At 48.3% G+C, this 19,430-nt stretch overlaps 2 protein-coding genes and 1 non-coding gene across 10 annotated transcripts in view; 1 reads left to right on the top strand and 2 right to left on the bottom strand.

Annotated features, from left to right (window-relative positions):
* C16H1orf105 (chromosome 16 C1orf105 homolog) overlaps window positions 1-19,430 on the bottom strand; it is a 99,448-nt gene that overhangs the window by 75,047 nt on the left and 4,971 nt on the right. For 3 of the 7 annotated variants that reach the window (XR_009490768.1, XM_059875548.1, XM_010813230.4), the window contains exon 1: window positions 755-1,355. Coding sequence is in view for 6 of the 7 variants with exons in the window: in XM_059875548.1 (XP_059731531.1) it covers window positions 755-973 (219 nt within the window). In the remaining variant the exon portion in view is untranslated. Of the gene's footprint in view, window positions 1-754; window positions 1,356-6,510; window positions 6,786-8,065; window positions 8,157-11,978; window positions 12,065-12,824; window positions 13,343-19,430 lie in introns of those variants that run through there. The other 4 variants (XM_024976517.2, XM_059875549.1, NM_001205494.1 and 1 more) reach the window with 4 other exon arrangements.
* On the bottom strand, window positions 1,238-1,309 carry TRNAY-GUA (transfer RNA tyrosine (anticodon GUA)). Its single transcript has one exon. It is a non-coding gene; the product is annotated as a tRNA-Tyr (tRNA).
* On the top strand, window positions 13,414-15,889 carry PIGC (phosphatidylinositol glycan anchor biosynthesis class C). Of its 2 annotated transcripts, none has more exons than XM_005216899.3 (2): window positions 13,414-13,703; window positions 14,494-15,889. In XM_005216899.3, the coding sequence occupies exon 2, from the start codon at window positions 14,712-14,714 to the stop codon at window positions 15,603-15,605; it is 894 nt and encodes a 297-aa protein (XP_005216956.1). In that variant the 5' UTR covers window positions 13,414-13,703; window positions 14,494-14,711; the 3' UTR covers window positions 15,606-15,889. The 2 variants fall into 2 exon arrangements, with proteins under 2 accessions (XP_005216956.1, NP_001029555.1); NM_001034383.1 differs by having other exon boundaries at window positions 13,416-13,468.

The raw sequence follows: 19,430 nt of genomic DNA, 5'->3' as shown, positions 1-19,430 counted from the left end.
GGGGTGGGGCAGGGTGGGCCTGGGGCTGAAATCCAGTGAGGTCCCTCTTTACAGTGTGAGGGGCTTTCCTCTCTCATAGGTGACACTTTCCAAATGTCATACACAAGTCCCACCATCTTAACTAGTTGAGACCCTCTGATGGCCTGAGAAAAACAAATAGAAGACTTCTCTGCTGGCTGCAAACCTGCTTTCTCTAGTCTCTCTGAAATCCTATCCTCTCTTGTCAGGCCTTTACTCTGGGACGACATCAGCTCTCAAGCATACACTGTCTGCTACCACGAGGCCCTTCTGCACCACCCGAGAGCCGCCGATCAAGACCTGGGCAGAACTGGAGCCGGTGTGTGGGTCCTGAGCCCCTCTCTCCCCAGAGGAGGGAGGCAAAGAAACCACCAGCAGAGGGAGAGTGGGGCAGCCGTCTGCTCACTGCAAACACTGCTCTCTTTCAGACTCCATTTCTGCCAGAAGGGGAAAGGGTGGGCTTCGGAGCATTTCCACCTGAAACACAGGCTCCTCATTTGCATAGCTGGTGAAAGCTTGGTTAGGGAACAGATGGCAACTTGAGGTTAGTATCCCACGTAGGGATTCTCTCCTACCCTTTCCTGTTCACACTGACACCAGAGTCCTGAGATAAGATTCTCAGGAAGCGTAGCTACAAGGGAGAGGAGGGCCACAGAGACAAGCAGTCGGTTACTGCAAACTGAAGGCTTTCTCTCATTTGAGTGACCTGGCGGTCTGTCACTGCAGGAGTGCCCACCTGTGCCTTGACGCGTTCCTGCCGTCCAGCCAGCTGTGCAGAACAGGAAGATGGGGAATATACCTGTATGGCATGGGGAGTGCTGCGGCGTGCTCCTAACGTGACCTTTGCCGGACTTTTCCATGAGATACACTTGGGTGAGGCATTACTAGGGGTCTGAGGACTGTAAAGTATGCACCATGTTGGATTCTTCTGACAAATATTCAAAATACATTTCATGTTTATAGTCCATTTTCAAAGAATCAGCTCAAAGAATCAGTATTCCCACACTGGGCTGGCATGTGGAAGCATGACTGGGAACAGCTTAATCCATTCATTCAGCCACAAACCTTCACTGTGACGCCACCGCGTGGAGGGTGCTGAGATGGGGTCACAAAGATGAGTAAGGTTTCTGGCCCAAAGGAAGACCAGGGAAGAATACAGACTCATGTATTTGTCCTTTCATTAATGCTGGAGTGGGTTGCTATTCCCTCCCAGGGAATCTTCCCAACCCAGGGATCGAACCTGGGTCTCCTGCATTACAGGCAGATTCTTTACCATCTGAGCCACCAGGGAACCCCAGGTACTGAGGACGTGGAGATAAAGAAGAAACCATTTCTGACTGCAACCTGCTCAGCACCCAAGAAGCGTGCCAGTGTTGAAGGCAGAAAGATGCTGAAGCCACTGGGAGGAAAAGGAGGCCTGAGTTCACCTGGTGGGGGTGGGCGTCACAAGAAAGCTCTGAGGCGGGTTGAAAGAACAGGTAGTGCTTGGGTAGGTGCTGGATGTGGTGAGCAAGGAGAGGGGGCGGTGTTCCAACCTAGGAACACTGCGCAGTGACTTGGAAGAAAGACCTGGCAAATCCACTTCAGGTAAGTGAGGACAGCCTGGAATGGCCAGTTGTGTGTGTGTGTGGGGGGGGGGTGAAAAGAGAAGCTGGAGAGGACCCCCCGCAAACCCTCACCCTGACCCCGGGCTGACTCCTCTGCTCTTCTGGGCCCATTCAAGCTTCTACCTTCTCTTCCCAGATATCCTGGGCATGGGACCTCCTGGGGCCCAGGCTTCTCCCCCTGTCCCTCATGTCTTTGAGTTCTGAGACAAAGACACCTCTCTGAAACTGCGATTCAAGGCTGGATGTGCTAGGCATTACTGAAGAAGCGAGGGTACTTCTGGGGCTTCAGCAAAGAGACGGACTGTGTCCCCTTGGAGGACTCAGCAGGGGCTTCTGAAAGTGGCATCTGTGCTTGGTCTGAAAGGACGAGGAAGACCTGGATGGACGGAGGTGGGATGGGAGGGTGCTCAGCAGGTTTGTTTTCAGTGGAGTTAGAAGCAGGTGCTTATGTTTCCTGCAGTTGATTCTGCCCCTCTTGCAGACATCTGGTGTCTGCAGAAGAAAACACTAGAGCCTGCAGGGATTGGAATCACAGGATTCATTCCAAATCAAGCAACAAGCATACCAGGTGCCTGGCAGGAGCTTGCTAGTTTAACGAGAGTTGGACCTGTGACCTGAGTCCCACACTGTGAGGACTGTCATCCTTGGGAATCTGAGGGAGAAACATGTCATATATATTGTTTGATCTGGTTTTGGCAACTCCTTATCCTGTACAATCTAGCTTAGATTCTTCTTTCTCAGAAAGTCCTTCTCCTGACTCCCTTACCTGGGTGTCTGCCTCTCAGATTGCATCAAGATTTAGTATAACTCTTGCTGCAATCTGCACTGTTGTTCTGTTTGCTTTTTAGCATGTTTGTTTCCACCTAAGAGCAAGAATGTATCTCACACATCTTTGGATATATAAGAGGCTGACTTCCAATCTTCTCACCACAGAGAACTCTTTTTATTATTTCCTTCTCATCGACTCCCAAGTTTTGACAGCTTGTGATCACTAGAGCAACTACCCTGCATCTCCTAAGTCCTCCTCCCTGTTTCATGTTGATCAAACACATACAGCGACAAATACAAGTTTCAGAGGGAAGTACTGATAATCACCACTGACCCAAAGTACTACCGGAATCTAGAACCTACTGTGTGGCACACAGTAGGCATTCAACACATGTTGGTTGAACGAATGTGTCAGTGTAAGCATTTTAAATGATCAGGTATATAGACATGACTAGCCTCTTGCCTGGAAAATCCCATGGACGGAGGAGCCTGGTGGGCTGCAGTCCATGGGGTCACTAAGAGTTGGGCACGGCAGAGCGACTTCACTTTCACTTTTCACTTTCATGCATTGGAAAAAGAAATGGCAACCCACTCCAGTGTTCTTGCCTGGAGAATCCCAGGGATGGGGGAGCCTGGTGGGCTGCCGTCTATGGGGTCGCACACAGTCAGACACAACTGAAGTGACTTGGCAGCAGCAGCAGCAGCAAACATGTATGTCCATAAATCTCTAAAACACAAGACAGATATGTGCAAAGATCACTATTGTAATAGCACTTTCTTCAGGGAAACATTACAGGACGCTTGTGTGCAACCAGTTCATGGACACAAAGTTCTTAGAAAAGCCAAGGCTGGAAGGCAAATTGCTCGGTTCCAGACCTGGCTCTGAGAGGCTTGACTGGGCGATCACTGAAACGCTCTGTTACTCCCAACCCCCTGCTGCTGCTGCTGCTGGTCTCTGTGGCCAAAAGGCCAGAGGCCAACTCTCATCCTGCCCACGCTTTCTAGGGACAGAAAGAACCAGTTTTTGACGTGTGGCTTCAGTCACTCTGCCAGGAAAGTGGCGGTATTTCTACCTGAGACTCACTGTCAGCCAATCCTCGCCCCCAGAAGAGTCACTGCATCCCTCCTCACCTGGAGAGGCGGGCGAGGGCCTGGAGGTGGGGGGATGGGGGGTAGAGGGGTGTCTGTGCAGTGTGGGAGGCGGCCGTGATGAGCAATCCTGCCTGGCCAGTCTATAAAGACACCAACACAGACTTTTTGGGATTGTGTTCTTTCTGGGCCTCAGCCCTGAAACCAAGGTCCTTCTATGTGAAGCCTCTCCTTCTCATTCCTGATTTCCTTCATGCCCACTCAGCACATGAGCAGGAATGGAGCATAAACAGGCCGGTGGTTCTAAGCACAGGCCCCCCGGCTGTGTCATTTGCAGAGTCGGAGCCATCAGGAAAAGAGGCTCTGGAATGTCCATGGGGCTCTCATTTCCAGAGCAGCTCTCCTCAGGAGAGCCCGGCCAAGGTGAGGCAGAGCTCAGTCGACCCCCAGGGCCAAAGCCTGCGCTTCACATCACCTGGAAACAGCCTCTTATCTGAGCTTAGTGTCTGCTGAGGCCCCTGAACTCTGGCTTGTGGCCAAAGTGCTGGGCCTCCTTGAATCTTAGAGGGAAAAAAAAAGAATTTTTTTCTCCCTCTCCTTCCCTCTTCCTCTCTCTGTCTCTCGCTCTCTTTCAGACACACACCTGTCCACCTAACAAAAACTGAAAAATGTAAGCACCAGATGGCCATTTTAAAAATATCCATCACAAACATGATTTGAGGGGCACTGACAGGCCTGCCTCCTATCTTCTCGCCCCACACCTGTCTTCCTTTCCTCCTGCTCACGCCTGCCTTAACTGAGACACCTCATCAACCATCACCTACTTCCACCCTTTTGGTGGACACAGTGAAGAAACTGTGGCTCAGACAGGTTAAGAGATTTGTCCAACAGTCCATACATGTAGTTTCTGTCATCCAGAAAGTTCTTTGGATAAAGGGTCAAAGAAAGACTACCTTTTTCCCAGGGGGAGAGAGAACTCTTAGTGTCCATATCAGGACATGATGATTCCTGCAGCCCTTAGAAGCCAAAAAGTAACACTAGAAGAACCACGTTCAATATTCAAACCAAAAGCCCCCATCATAACTACACATTTCCCTGCTCTTGGACAATAGCAACCATCTCAAAGAACAAAAGTGAGCATAGTATAAGAAATACTCTTACTGCTCACTAGGAAAATTTCAAACATACACGAAATGATCAACAGCCGTGTAACTATCACCCAGACTTATGAAACTTGGTTTTCATTTCATTATTTAGATCCTTATTTCAGGTCAGTTCTTTCCTTTAAAGCTTGGATTTGTGGTTATATGTGTTTGATCAACACAAACAGGAGACGGAATGAAGCATATGTGAGGGGTCATGAATTTGCAAAAACTGAGAGTCGATGACAGAGAAATAAGAGTTCTCAGAAAATGGGAAGTTGCCTCCTATAGTGTTCCCAGCCACATCTCTGCTGCTGGACGGTGTTTGTCAATGAGGGCTTTTTGTCACAAGTCTGCCAAAAGCAGTATGAATAATGTTCTCCTCTTCTCTCTGACTCGTTAGACTGGGACAACAAAGCCAGTCAAGGAGAGCAGATGGGGATGGGGCAGGAATGGAGTGGGGGGTACTTTGTACTCCATGGTGCAGGGTTGGGGGGAGACTTGGTCACAGCCCACCCAGTAAGCAGGCAAAAGGCTCCAGGGGCTCCCACCATGGCTCCCTGATCGCCTCCATGTTTGCTCTGCTGGGCTGTGAGCTCTGAGTAAGTCACCTCCTGGCCTCGATTGTCCAATTACTGTGGTCACTTTCTTCTCTCCCAGAATCCGGAGGAGTCAAGTACATGCCTGGAACAGGCAGGTGAAAGCCCTGCTGGTAAAGAGCTGCTGCGCAGGTGTTTAAATGGGGACATGTTCAGGCCTCATTTCTTGGTCTTCATTTTCTGTTTTCTTTTCTGTGAGCTCCACCTCTCCTTTTTTGTTTCCTTTTTGGCGTGTGTTGTCCCCTGACCCTTCTGTGTGTCTGGCGTCTGCTCTCTTGCTGTTTGTCTCCCTCCCCTGTCTTTTCGTCTCTGAGCCTCTGGTTCTCTGTCTCTCTGGTGATGCACTCAGACGTCTGCTCCACACACACACTCGCCCCTGCCCAGGACTGCTCCTGGGCAGCAAAGGCCACTTGGAATGTGGATGTTCAAAGCGATACCTTTTGACCCGTGATGATGAGGAGGAAGGGAGCCAGGTGGCAGGACCTTTGCACCTGTGCCCTGGGGACAGGATCTCGGGGCTACCACAGCCTCCTGACAGGTCCCTGGTGTGGAGGAGAAAGGAAGAGAGAGGACAGTACATTCCACGCCCATGAGATAGAACATAGCTTCGCTCTAGAGAGGAGCAGCACACACATGCAGGCCTCAGGCTCGCCACTGACTCCGGGCACCGGATTCAGATCTGCCATGAGGTACCCGCCAGGTGCCCCAACAGATCCCAGGGCCCTAAGAAGGGTGGCAGACTATGCCTCCCCCAAACCTGCCACATTGGCCTAAGCCTTGTTTTGAGCTAAGATGCTCTGTAAAAACAGCACATGCAAGAAAAGTGCTCTAACCTCCTCTTTTTCTTCCTAAAAGGAGATAAAACCGCATATACAAGATGTCCTAATACCAGAAGAAAAGAAACGTTCAGAAGATAAGAAACGATCTTATCTTCAAGGACAAGAAATGAAGCCAAGAGAATTGTTCTCCTCCTTCAGCCTCCTCACAGTTTAGTTACTCTTGCACAACTGCCTTTTTTGACACCTACTATAAAAACATTCAGATTTTGCTACTTTGGGTCTTCATTTCCTTATAAAGGCTCCTGTTTCACATAAAACTTATAGTAAATAAATTTTTCTCCTATTAATCTGTCCCTTTAAATCTCTCGTTCAGCCCCAAACCCTAAGACAGCAAAGATAAAATTTTGCCTCCCCTACACCTGCTTGGCCTACACACCCGCGCACGCACACGCTCACTGGTGGAGGGTCAGTCTCTGACAAGGTGGGGGTGAAGGTGTGGGTGAAGTACCTGAGTCTCCTGTCGCAGCAGGAGCGATGGACTTGTGACCTCCCGGGTCTGCTCAGAGACCAGCCTCCCAGGCTCAGCCTGCAGGGCAGGCCGCGGGAGCTGTTGCTCTTGGCTTCCATCTAGTGGCCACATAAGAGTATTGCAGCCGTGAAATCCTAAACCAGGCCTCTCTCTCATGATGCTTTCCTCCCCCTCCTTAGAGCCTTAGCGCCTAGGATGGCACGGTGCGCTGAGAACCAGGGCAAACCCGCGAAGAGGAGGCGCTCGGTGGCAGCGGAAAGCCTGTCTCAGGAAGAACTGCAGAGACTGAGTGACTGGAAGGCTTCTTGCTGGCACTGCAGCAAACAAGGGAGCAACGCCGTCTCCGCTCAGGCCCCTCCGTCCCTTTCTTACCTACTTGCCTGTCCAGCCTAAGGTGTTCGGGGGATTCGTGCTTGACTCTCAAGCACAGCCCTGACCCCGCCACTCCCGTGCTTGTAGACCTGGAACGTCCCCTTCGTGCCCGGGCGGGGTCCACCCGCCTCCTTGGGTCCCTCCCACCCCGAGCCCGCACTCCTGCCGGCGGGATTCCTGGATGCTCTAGCGGCAAGCCCAGGCTCCAAGTCTTGGCCACCCCCACCCCCGGCCCTTCCTCCTCAGGTGGAAATAATATCTTCCAGATCCGGTGCAGGTGCCGCTGCTTCTCGCATCCTTCCCTCGCCCCTCCCCCAGGCCGCAGGTGACCTTTCCCCCCACCTCCTCTCCAGGACTTTGCTCTGAGTCCGCGGTTAGGTTCTTGGCCCGTCCACCCACCCATTTGTGTGGGTGGCATCTGACTCACTCATCTCTTTCAACCACATAACGCGAGGGCCCTGGAAGCGTTCATCCCCTGACCCAAGGGCACCGTGCCAAGCGCTTGGTGTGCCGCCTTTAGCAGCCCTGGGAGTGTGACTTGGGATTTTTCAGGTGGAGACACTGCCCACATCCCCCGGAATGCTCTTTCTCCACCTGGGGCGGGTGCTCGCTGCACCAGCACCCCTCATATGGGAACCCCCGCCCCGCAGTGTCCCCCAGCAGCCAGTCGTGGCAGGTTTCCTCGAGGTGAAGGAGAGGTGTGGAGTTCTTAATGTGAAATTCCCTGGGTTTAGGGGGTCTTAGGTTGGAGACAGAGGGCTTCATGGTGGTGGGGGTAAGGGGTTAGAGACTCCAGAAAAGCGGACTGGTTCTGGGCACAGGCTGAGAAGCAGTCCCTGAAGGTCTCATGGAAGACCCTTCAATATGAAAAAAAAAATTTTTTTTTTGGTGTGTGTGTTGGGGGGGTTCCCTTTTTGATGATTGTAACCTGATGCCTTTATTCTTAGTTCTAGTGCATGGGAGCCTTAAGATACTCAGGACAGGATGGGCAAGGGGCAGACATTGTTCACTCACTTCATTTAACAGATCTCTGCTGAACACTGAGGATGATCCAGACTCAGGGCTGTGTTAGGGAGATATGATACCCTTTGTATTCATATTCTGTCATCCTGGAACTATTTATAGCCTCGGGTTTCTTTTCGATTAAAAAATAATTGGGTACCTTAGATAAGATATCTGGAACTTGGAACAAAATTGGCAAATTCATATCCTTCTTGGATGCAACCAGAAAAGTGGCAGAGGAATGAGGATATCTGAGAAGGCAAAACAAGAGCAAGTTAGAACCGAGGTGCCCCGTGTGAGGTGTCAGGCCCTTGGGCACTTCAGAGAAAACCTGGGGGACACCCAAGTTGTTGCTCCTCACCCTGAACCTGGAGGGCCCCGGCCATTTTGGGGCTGCCATAAGATTTCTCCTCTTTAGTCACTCTGGCTTCTCTGGCCCTTTAGGTTTTCCTTTTTTTTTAATGTTAAAAATTTTTTAAATTATTTTTGGCTGCACTGGATCTTTGTTGCTTTTGTGCCAGCTTTCTCTAGTTGCGGCGAGTGGGGGCTACTCCTCCTTGTGGTGTGTGGGCTTCTTATTGAGGTGGCTTCTCTTGTTCTGGAGCAAGGCTCTAGGCACGTGGGTTTCAGTAGCTGCAGCACGTGAGCTCAGTAGTTGTGACACATAGACTTTAGTTGGCCCTGTGGCATGTGGAATCTTCCCAGACCAGGGATGGAACACCTGCATTGGCAGGCAGATTCTTACCACTGCACCACCAGAGAAGTTCACCCTTTTTGAACTAACCAATGCCAGTTGTAGGTTGTCAGAGACAGTGGACGGTGTACAAACAAAGCTAGAAAAAAACTGTTGAGAAAAGCAGAAAGATAATGGGTGACATGTTCCCCAGAGCTCCTTCTTGGCAAGGTCTGCACACAAGCCACTGATATTTAACAAGAGCAGTCCTTTCCTGCCTGGCCTGCTTTCTTGGAGCTTCTGTCCCTGTACTCTAAAATGATCCACCCATTTCCTACCATGGAACATCTCCCTCCAATTATACTCTTCCTCTGGAACATTCCTTCGTTCCAGGCAGAAGGTGAGGCAGAGATGCTACAGCAATAACAAGAGTTCTCTTCCCAGGGTGACCCACCCTGCTGGCCCCTGTGGGTTGTTTAAGTACACTGTAAGAAGCCAAGGTGTGCAGGGGGCCTGGGCCTCGTAAGCAGCCTGTGTGTGCAGCTCTGGGCCTTCCCTGGCCTCCGAGAAATGGAAAATTGTGTGGAATGCTGGTAGTTCTGCCAAGAACACCTCTCCTCGTTTATAAGGAAAGATTTCATTGTCCATTGTTCATTTATAACAAAGTTGTGCACATGGTGTTCATGAGGCATTTATTGTTTTATTTCTCCCACCATGCTCTGGGATAGTGGGGAAGTGGGTCTCATCCAGCTCCTTTACCACCTCTGTCTTTGACGTGTGAACAGCTCGCCTTGAACTTGATACCCAAATGCTGACCAGGAGAGATCAGAGGCCCCTGTAAAACTGCTTTGGTGCCCAAGAATGTTAAACAGGACCACAGTGTGACGTGAGGGCTTTTGAGACAAATGATGGATGTGGCTTCAGCACAGTCAGGCTGACCTGAGAGAGACACTTCCTGGTAGGAAGGGGTCTGTGGGCAGTGACCCTCAGAACTGGGTCTCACCTCCTCCAAGCCTGCAGGTGTGTATCCAGAACTTGCATTTAGGGGTGCTCTGAGTACATTTCACTGAAGTTTCCTTTCTCTTTTTCAGACTGTTCTGTGTTGGAACTGCTTGTCCAAAGCTCAGTAATACTTAAAGCACATTCAGAACTTCCCAACCAAGTTCCTAGAAAAGGGTTTTTTTCCAGAAATAAACAGTTTGGAACTCCGAGCTATGGCCAGAGAAGGGGTTTCCAATTCTTAGGAACTGTTGAGACTTGGAGAATCCTTTCAAAAGACTTTCCATTCCTATCTTGTCCTTCTGAAGGTCAGGGCACCTCACAGGTGCTATCTAGTCATCTTAGAGTTCTTGTGAGGTAGGTAAGCACCATTTCTCTTCAGAGGTGTTGAGAAATCCTCCCAGAACAGACATGGGCAGAGCTCTGTACCATGTCAACTTATTTCTCTTTGCAACTGGCTCAAGCATGGCTGACTGCATGGAAAAACTACTCCTTCTCTCCCCAACTGGCTGGCCCCAGGACACCCCAGGACCCATCTGTGAAACTGAACAGGGCGTGAGAGTGCCCAGTTGTGTTCTTGGTCTGCCTTTTTCACAACCCTGCTCCCTGTGGGCTTGCTCAGCCACTCAGTCATGTCCAACTCTTGGCAAGCTCATGGACTGTAGCCTGCCAGGCTCCTCTGTCCATGGGATTTTCCAGGCAAGAATACTGGAGTGGGTTGCCATTGCCTACTCCAGTGCTCCCTTCCTACCTCCCACCAAAGGCTTGTACAATCAAGGCAAAAGGGAGCTGGGGGTGAGAGAGCCATGCACCGGGATGCTTTGCTCATGGCTGCAGTGGTAGGTCTAAGAGGTGTGGGGTGGGATGGGATAGCGGGATGTTACCCTAGATAGATGTCAGACACTACCCATTTCACATGGAAATCCACATTTCTGCTACCATTGGAAATATAGACAGGGTCACATACCTGCAGGCAGCATTGACCAGGGTAGAGGCTGACCATTCCTCTCCTGAAGGGAGGTGATCTCCCTTCATTACAGTTCCCTTCGGCCAGCTCTACTCATGTATGCTGACCATCTGACTATCGCTGCCATGTGAGTTTGTACCCTGTCCCCAATTAAAAGGTGCTAAATTGTCATTACTCAGCCTGATCCTTGAACTGCTAACAGCTCTTAAGAACTAAGTCACTGGTGTTTTTATTTAGTCAACAAGCCTTTGGGTTTATTCAATCTTAGATTGCCTGCTTTATTTTAAGACATTAGCTAGAGTTTAGATATATTCCAAGTTAGGAGAAAAAAAAAAAAACCCCGAACAACAAGCACTTTACAGGTGCTTCTGAGAATATACAAAACTGTCTAGCTGCTTACTGAGAATGTGGTTTCTAAGAAGGGCAGCGGACGAAGCGAAGGTGTATGTTATTGAAATGGGATGTGGAGGAAATATTTCTCATGCAGAGTCATTTATCCATGGACAGGAGAGTACATGACAGTTACCAAAAGGAGGAAAGGCTCTTTTCAGAGAGTATTATCTTTCCAGCAAATGACCTTACATGCCAAGGGAGCCGATTTCTCACCTATAATGTACCTATAAACTTAGCTCCTGGCCTGGCCTCTCCCAGTCTTCCCTGGGTTTTCCCACTCACCCTTCCTTTTATTTCCCCTTTCAGAGGAGAGTATAAGACCTGGGGATCATACCCGGGGATTAGAAATGGGGGAGGAATGAGTGAACTCAGTTATTTCAAGTGGCAACTCCCTACACATGAAATCCCCCAATTTTAAAGGATAGACACATGTTCCACAGGCATTTGTTTGAAAGGGCAGGACTGGTGAGATTGGACGAGATTGTCTCAAAGTTAAAATACAGGAAGTTGCTACTCTATGAAGATAAGAATTTTTGATTCTAGACTTTTGATGGTTAAAATTTTAAAAGTTCAAATTAAAGCAGGGAGACAGGGTAAGATGATGAAGAGGATGGAATTGTTTTGAAAGGCAGTGTCCATGGGCAAAATTTTCTTGTATTGCTAAGCGGTAGTGGAACAGAAGGAAGTTAGTTGAGGTCTTATCCCCTCCAGCCAGGCCAATTCTCAGGGCTCACTTTTGGGTTAAAAACCATGGCCCTTTCCATTTTGTTGTTGTTAATTAAAAAAAAAAAATTTGGTGGCACCCTGGGGCATATGGGATCTCAGTTCCCCAACCAGGGATCCAACATGCACCCCCTTCATTGGAAGGCATAGTCTTAACCACTGGATTGCTGGGCAAGTTCTCCTTTCTGGTTTTTAAGCACTTGACTTAGCCTCTTAACCGTCCAGCTATGCCCCTCAGATGGTTGTCCCTAATCCTTAAGAAATCATCTTCCATGAGACCTTGCTTGAAATCTTTGCTCTCAGTGGTTGGGCTGTTACCTTTTGGGGAGGCTGAGCACTAATGGCTTGTTCATGAAGCTGGCCTCACTAAACCAGGGAATCTTGTGAAATCTTGGAACAGACACCTAGAGGGAAAAATGGAAAGAGATCATTTTGCAGAAGGTATTTCACTTGGCCATTTCCATCATTAGGATGATGAAAGTAGGCTAACAGCAGCTATACATCAGTCAGCACTTCACACTTTTTATGTTTCATGTTTGACCCCATTGACTCTCCCATTAAGTGGCCAAGAGGAAATAGTGTTATCTCCATTTACAGATGAAGAAATCAAATTTAGTCAGTGTGATTTGCTGAGTCACTGAACTGAACTGAACAGCTGCTGCTGCTGCTGCTAAGTCGCTTCAGTGGTGTCTGACTCTGTGCGACCCCATAGGCGGCAGCCCACCAGGCTCTCCCATCCCTGGTATTCTCCAGGCAAGAACACTGGAGTGGGTTGCCGTTTCCTTCTCCAATGCATGAAAGTGAAAAGTGAAAGTGAAGTCGCTCAGTCGTGTCTGACCCTCAGCGACCCCATGGACTGCAGCCCACCAGGCTCCTCCGTCCATGGGATTTTCCAGGCAAGAGTACTGGAGTGGGGTGCCATTGCCTTCTCCAGAGTCACACAGCTAGTAAGTGGATTTAGGTTTTCTGATTTATGTGTCGATTACATCTTGTGTCCTACTATCTCCCTCTGCTTCTTCATTACTCCCATCTGTTTATGCGTTCTCTTATATTTCCACAACCTCAGGTGAATGTTAGCAGCCTCCCATTCCAAGTGTCTGGCTGTTTTCAGTCACAGGGCCCTCCACCCTCACCCCTTCCAGGAGGCAGAGGAAAATACTGCACCTCCAAGCAGTAGACAATTGGATGTTAATCTAGGTTAATCCACTTTCCAAGTGTGTGGCCTTGGACAAATCACAACCTCTCTGAGCCTCAGTTTTGTCTTCCATTAAAGGAGGAGGACGTCGTTTCTTTACAGGTCAATGCACAAGGCAGAAATCTCTGTGAGGGGAGAAATTCTTGTCTCTTCTGTTCACTGCTGTATCACTAGCACCTGAAACAGTGCATGATACCTGTAGATATTTATTGAGTATGTGTCCAGTGGATGCACGGATGCATGGGATGTCCCTAGCTGAGGGCTTGACTTCACAACAGGAGCTCAATCAAGTCGCCCTTATAACCTTTCTTCTTCCAGCCTGGCTTCTCTCCCTTGCCCTTCCGATGCCACATTCCGGGTCTCGCTGTTGAAGATCAGCTTTCCTGGCTCAGAGCATTCCTCCTGGGAGAGGAACTGGAAGTTCCTCTTAAGTGGCCAGGAGGAGGCAGCAGCGACATCGCGGCCTCACCGGCTGAGGAAGGGCGCTCTAGCCGCGGAGGTTGTGGCGGCCCCGGAAGTGCTCAGCCATCGACACGACCCCGGCGCCCCGGATGGGGAAGGAGGCGGGCGGCCGCCCTTCCCCGGCCGCGCACCCCTAGGAACTCGCGGGCAGGTGGGTTCCGATTGGGAGTCAGTGTTTCCGGGCCTCCTCCGCCATCTCCCGCAGGCCCGATGCGGGTGAAGGGCGGCGGCGGCGGCGGCGGCGGCGGCGGCGGGCGGGGGAGGCCCAGGAGGGGGAGTGGGGCGCCCCCGGGGACACCCCACCCGGCCCTGTCCCCCACCCTTTGGGTGGACGTTGCCCTTTTCGGCGCCTCGGACCCTACCGTGGTTTCCTTGGAAGAAATAAGGTCGGGCAATAAGAATTTTCTTCTCAGTCTTGCTGGATGACCTTGGTATTTTTGACTCTTAGTTTTCCCTTTGTGGAAAGGGGATCATTATCTTCGATCCTCCCGAGTTTCGCCGTTAATGAGTAGGATGATAGCTCTTTAAAGGATGTTAAGCTCAATTAAGGGATTAAGAATCTTGAATCTTTGCTTTTGGTTAAACAAACCATAGAGCTCGTATCTTTCCGTATTGTGAGGTTTACCTTTCCTTATAGACCGGTAACTTTCTTCTTTTCTACTTTTTTTAAGTAACAGATGCCTTTGAGAACCCAATAAAAACTTGGATTCTAGTCCTAGAAATTTGCATAAATCACAGCAACAAATATGCATTAACAGGGAGGGTTTTGAATGGTCTTGGAGATCATCGATAGACCTCAGGGGTGTGTGAACCCCTGAGTTAAGAACTGGTTTAGAGGTACAGGCTTTTGGGCCGAACTTTGATTTGAATCTGGCTCCACTATTTACCACTGTTTGAATCTCAGCTGTTTTACTAGATACAGTGGGACTGACACTAACTTGCAAGGTTGTGGAGATTAAATGGAAGAAGCTTCAAAGGCTCAGGACATAGTAGGCACTGGATAAGCAACAGCTGAAAAAGAATTACACTGTAAAATCTGAAATGAAGTTTTCATATCTATAGTATAAGATGGTTACCACGTATATTTTGTTCAGGCTTCTAACGAACCAAGTTGATATGATTTTAGCTAAGTCCTACCCTTGACCTTTCATAGATTCATAGTCTCTCTTTTTGTAGGAACTTAGCTGCATTGTCCTGCCTCAGAGAACAAACTCATCTACTGTAGGCCTAGCCTGGGTCGCTGCCTTTGAAAGCAAGGGAAGGTCAATACAATATAAACCACAACTCAGCATGGAATTTCCAGAGAAGTCTTACTTCAAAACTTTATAAAGAACGAGAACCACATGGACTTCTGCAAGGGAGATTGAAGTCGCCTGAGTTTGAGCGAAAGGATAATGTGTGCCCAGCCTGTAGCTAACACCAAAGAGGTCAGGTGGCAGAAGGTCTTGTATGAGCGACAGCCCTTTCCTGATAACTACGTGGATCGGAGGTTCCTTGAAGAGCTCCGGAAAAACATCTATGCCCGGAAATACCAATATTGGGCTGTGGTGTTTGAGTCCAGTGTGGTGATACAGCAGCTGTGCAGTGTCTGTGTCTTTGTGGTTATCTGGTGGTATATGGATGAGGGTCTTCTGGCCCCTCAGTGGCTTTTTGGGACCGGCCTGGCTTCTTCACTGATTGGCTATGTTTTGTTTGATTTCATTGACGGAGGTGAAGGACGGAAGAAGAGTGGGCGGACCCGGTGGGCTGACTTGAAGAGTGCCCTAGTCTTCATTACTTTCACCTATGGCTTTTCGCCGGTGCTGAAGACCCTGACAGAGTCTGTCAGCACTGACACCATCTATGCCATGGCAGTCTTCATGCTGTTAGGTCACCTCATCTTCTTTGACTATGGTGCCAATGCTGCCATTGTATCCAGCACACTGTCCTTGAACATGGCCATCTTTGCTTCTGTCTGCCTTGCCTCCCGCCTGCCCCGATCCCTCCATGCCTTCATCATGGTGACGTTTGCCATCCAGATTTTTGCCCTGTGGCCCATGTTACAGAAGAAACTGAAGGCATGTACACCCCGCAGCTATGTGGGGGTCACGCTGCTCTTTGCATTCTCAGCCTTAGGAGGCCTGCTGTCCATCAGTGCTGTGGGAGCCATACTCTTTGCCCTTCTGCTGATTTCCATCTCATGTCTCTGTCCTTTCTACCTCATTCGCCTGCAGCTTTTTAAAGAAAACATTCATGGGCCTTGGGATGAGGCTGAAATCAAAGAAGATTTGTCCAGGTTCCTCAGCTGAGTTGGGGACCTCCATTCTGTTACTAAGACAAGCTGATAGATCAGCCTTCCAACTAGTAGAAGATTTGAAGGCAGAGTCCATTCTGGAAGTGGCACGCTGATGTGGGTGGGAGATCAGAGATCAAAAGAAAATGTTAACAAAAGGCTTGGGTGGTGAAGGTGATTATCCTTTCTGTTATCGTATAGATGAAAAAGCTTTGTGGGGCCCTCGAATTATTGCCTCTAATTCTTCTCTGTAACAAATGAAGTGGTGTGGTTTCTATTTATTAAAAAAATAACAACACATCAAGCTGTCTCATGATTTTTCTGTAAGCAGAAGGCATACAGTAGGGACATGGAGAGTGAGAATTTGTGTATGTGTGTGCATGTAAAGTCACTTCTCTCGACCTTTCTCAGTATACCAAATGCAGGCTCTGTTATTTATCTACAGCTCAAATGCTAGAACCCTGGATAATATGTCCAGTTTTGTTGCCGAAGATCACAGAATTGATCACTTAACCTTGACTCAGAATTTCCACTTAGTTCTTAATGAAGCCTGTATGCCACTAACTAACTTCAAGGGGAATATGATGTATCATAATACACAAGCAGAATGTTGGGGGAATTCAAAGAGGCTGGAGGGCAAAGAGAGCTGGAGTAATGAAATGTTTTTTAGAGGAGACAGCACTTGAGCTTTAGTCCTGGAGGGTAGGTTGGGATTTCAGCAAGCAAAAAAATGGTTTGGGAGACAAAGTGGCAAAGGCCTTTAGCCCAGGTCAGCAATACCTGGGCTGAGCAAGTGGAGCTGGCATGCTTCGTGTGACTAATGGCAGCTGGAAAACTGGGAGAGCATACCCTGTCCAAACAAGGTAACCACTACTCTGCATGCCTTGACTGACCAGAATTGGCTCATGATTGTTATATAGTCCACATCAGAAACAAGATAGGGGATAGTGGTGGAATGTAATAAGAGTTGTATAAATTGTTTTTAAATTTACTTTTGATAATTGCTTTACAATATTGTGTTGGTTTCTGCCGAACATCAAGTAAAAAAAAATTTTTTTAAATGTCTTAATATATTTTCCTTATCTGAATGGGTTTCTGATGATCAACTTGAGGGAACTCACATAGCAACTGCATCGTGTTGGTGAGCAGAAAGTTCCACAGATTTGAATCACTCTGAAGAATACTTCCTCAGTGGGGTGAATTGACGTGCCTGTGCTGTCATGTTCAGCTGTCATACTGTCTAATATTTGGAATTACCCAAGGCCTGATCCTGTTCAGTCTTGTGGCTGTAGTTCAGAGGGGAGGTGGCAGGGGATGGGGTGTCATGGGTTGGCTATTAGGGTACAGGGTGGGGCAGCAGATTCAATTCAGATAGAAAAGAGGTATCTGTGGGTAGAAGGATGAGTATATGTCCAGGCGCACAGGGCTTGATACCTCTTGGCAGTGGAGGGGAGTGCAGAATAGATGGGCTGCGGGCAGAGAAGTTGAGGTCTGAGAGTGGTGAGTACGTTGAATTATTGGATCTTGGAGTCAATGGCAAGTGAAGGAGCTTTTGGAAAGGAATATAGGCTTCCCACCTGAGGTGAGAGGGAGATGCAAGGGGGAGGGGACATATGTCCATCTACGGCTGATTAATGCTGATGTGTGGTAGAAACCAACACGATGTTGTAAAGCAGTTATCTTCCAATGAAAATAAGTTTTTTGTTTAAAAAAAAAAGGGATCTAGGATTCACACCTAACACTTCATGGTGTGTGAAATTCTAATAGCAGTGTTCATGCTGAATTACAGAGGCTGAGCATGGGGAGCATTTGTGGCAATAGTGAAAAATGAGAGTCTAGACTAAGGGTGGTGACAGTGGGCAAAGGAGGTGAGGGTTCTGACGAGAGATTTTTAGAACTTGGTGAATTCATGTTGGAAGGTAGAAGGGGAAGAGGATGACTGGGAGGGCTTCCGCCTTGAGTGGATGTTTGTGTTTCTAATAACTATATCATAAGAAAACAGAAGTGAGAACAGGTTTGGAAATAGATAAGAATGGGACATTTTAAGTTCGAGGTGCCTGAGGTGGTACACCCAAGCGAACTGCTTAGTTCCGTATGTAGTATCTGGAGGACACTGGCTCAGAATTCTGGGCATTATCGAGGAGGTTATTGAGATATAAACAGAATCCAGCACTTTTGTGTTTGGAATTTTTTGTATAGAGTCGGTGGCCTCACAACCAGGCTATAGTGCAATTAGAAAAGGATCACAGAAGGATAACTGGAATAACCAAAATGGTAGGAATCTGAGGGAAAGGAGGCTGGCCTATGAAACCAGATTAGAGAATAGAACCACCACAGCCTCCAAGAAAGGCTTAAAAGAGATCCAGTCATTGCCTATAAAACTGTTAGTGACGAAAGTGAATGTTCATGCCTTATATAGGAGGGTTTTTGTTGTTTAGTCTCTTAAGTCATGTCCAACTCTTTTGCGACCCTATGGACTGTAGCCCACCAGGCTCCTCTCTGTCCATGGGATTTTCCAGGTGAGAATACTGGAGTGGGTTGCCATTTCCTTCTCCAGGGGATCTTCCTGACCCTGCGTCTCCTGCCATGTCTCTTGTATTGTTAGGTGGATTCTTTGCTACAGAACCACTGGGGGAGCCCTTATAGGAGAGACACCTTTGAACAGAAAATTTAAGACAAAAATTTTTATAAACGTTCTACATGTAAGTCCAAAAAGTTTCACAAGCCAGGGATATAGATGGGATCCAAAAATTTGGGGGGCGGGGAGTGCAAATAAAAAAGCTATAAATGTCTTGTAAGGACATGTTCAGAAATCCCAAGCCCTTAGGCATTGCTACCTGAAGGGTGATGAGCTCATATATGGCAGCTTCTTTGGGCTGCTGCTGGCACAGGGGTGCTGGCCTGCTTAATGACCAACAGGCCCTAATGTGATAATTCCTGAGAAAGTTACTCATCACTTAAGTATGTAGTCTAATCAGCCTTCTAAATTTATACCACACTGAAAGGGTCCAAGTAGGATATTAATGATTTAACTTTCCAGGGAATATTAATTATGGTGTGTGTATGTGGGTGGGTAGTGGGGGGCAGAAGGGAAGAGTAGCATTGGAATAAAAATCCTTGTAATTATCCTCCAATTAAGCCCAACCTGTCAAATATTTATATAAGAAGCTGTACTCCTTTCTCGCAGCTCTGTTTCTTGTTACCGTAAGTTATAAGTAAGGTGGGAGGGTGGCAAGCTAGAGCAAGGGTAGAGGGATGGGAAGGCAGTTTTGCCCATCCTTCCAAAATGGTACCAGGGATTGTAGTCGAGATGGAAGGACCAAGGAGAGGTAGAGCCACAGGGCAGCAGGTGTGCTGGATTTTGTGGTGTGATGCGTGACTGGTATGTAGCTAGAATGCTGTGCGTGGATCTGAGTGTCCCCACACCACAGTGGTTCTCTGTGGCAATCAAACTGGTACCAGTGTTATGCCTGTATGCTGTGCCAGTATAAACTTTTGAGTGTGCTTTTGGGCAGCTGGCTTAAATTACGGATTTAAGAATTCACACAGCATGTTCAAGGAAGTCTATAGAGCCCATCACTTACATCTTTAAACCAAAGGCTCAAAGTCAAAAAACAAAAACAAAAGCAAGCCAGCAGAGGGCACCAGTCACACAGTTTTACAATATTTCAAACTTCGAATGCAGGAAAACAGGCCTGGGACATAGTGCCATCTTGTGGAAGTTATTGATACTCCTTTTTATAATGAAATTCAATGTAAGTCTTGAAATGCATCCAGGGCTAACTGGTAGGCTGTTGCTTTTAATGCTTTATCAAGTCCCTCTTTATCCCTTATTCTCTTC

This window comes from Bos taurus, chromosome 16 (assembly GCF_002263795.3).
Source record: "Bos taurus isolate L1 Dominette 01449 registration number 42190680 breed Hereford chromosome 16, ARS-UCD2.0, whole genome shotgun sequence".
NCBI lineage: Eukaryota > Metazoa > Chordata > Mammalia > Artiodactyla > Bovidae > Bos > Bos taurus.
Note: the sequence above shows the minus strand (reverse complement) of the source record. Positions and strands in the feature narration are given on the sequence as shown.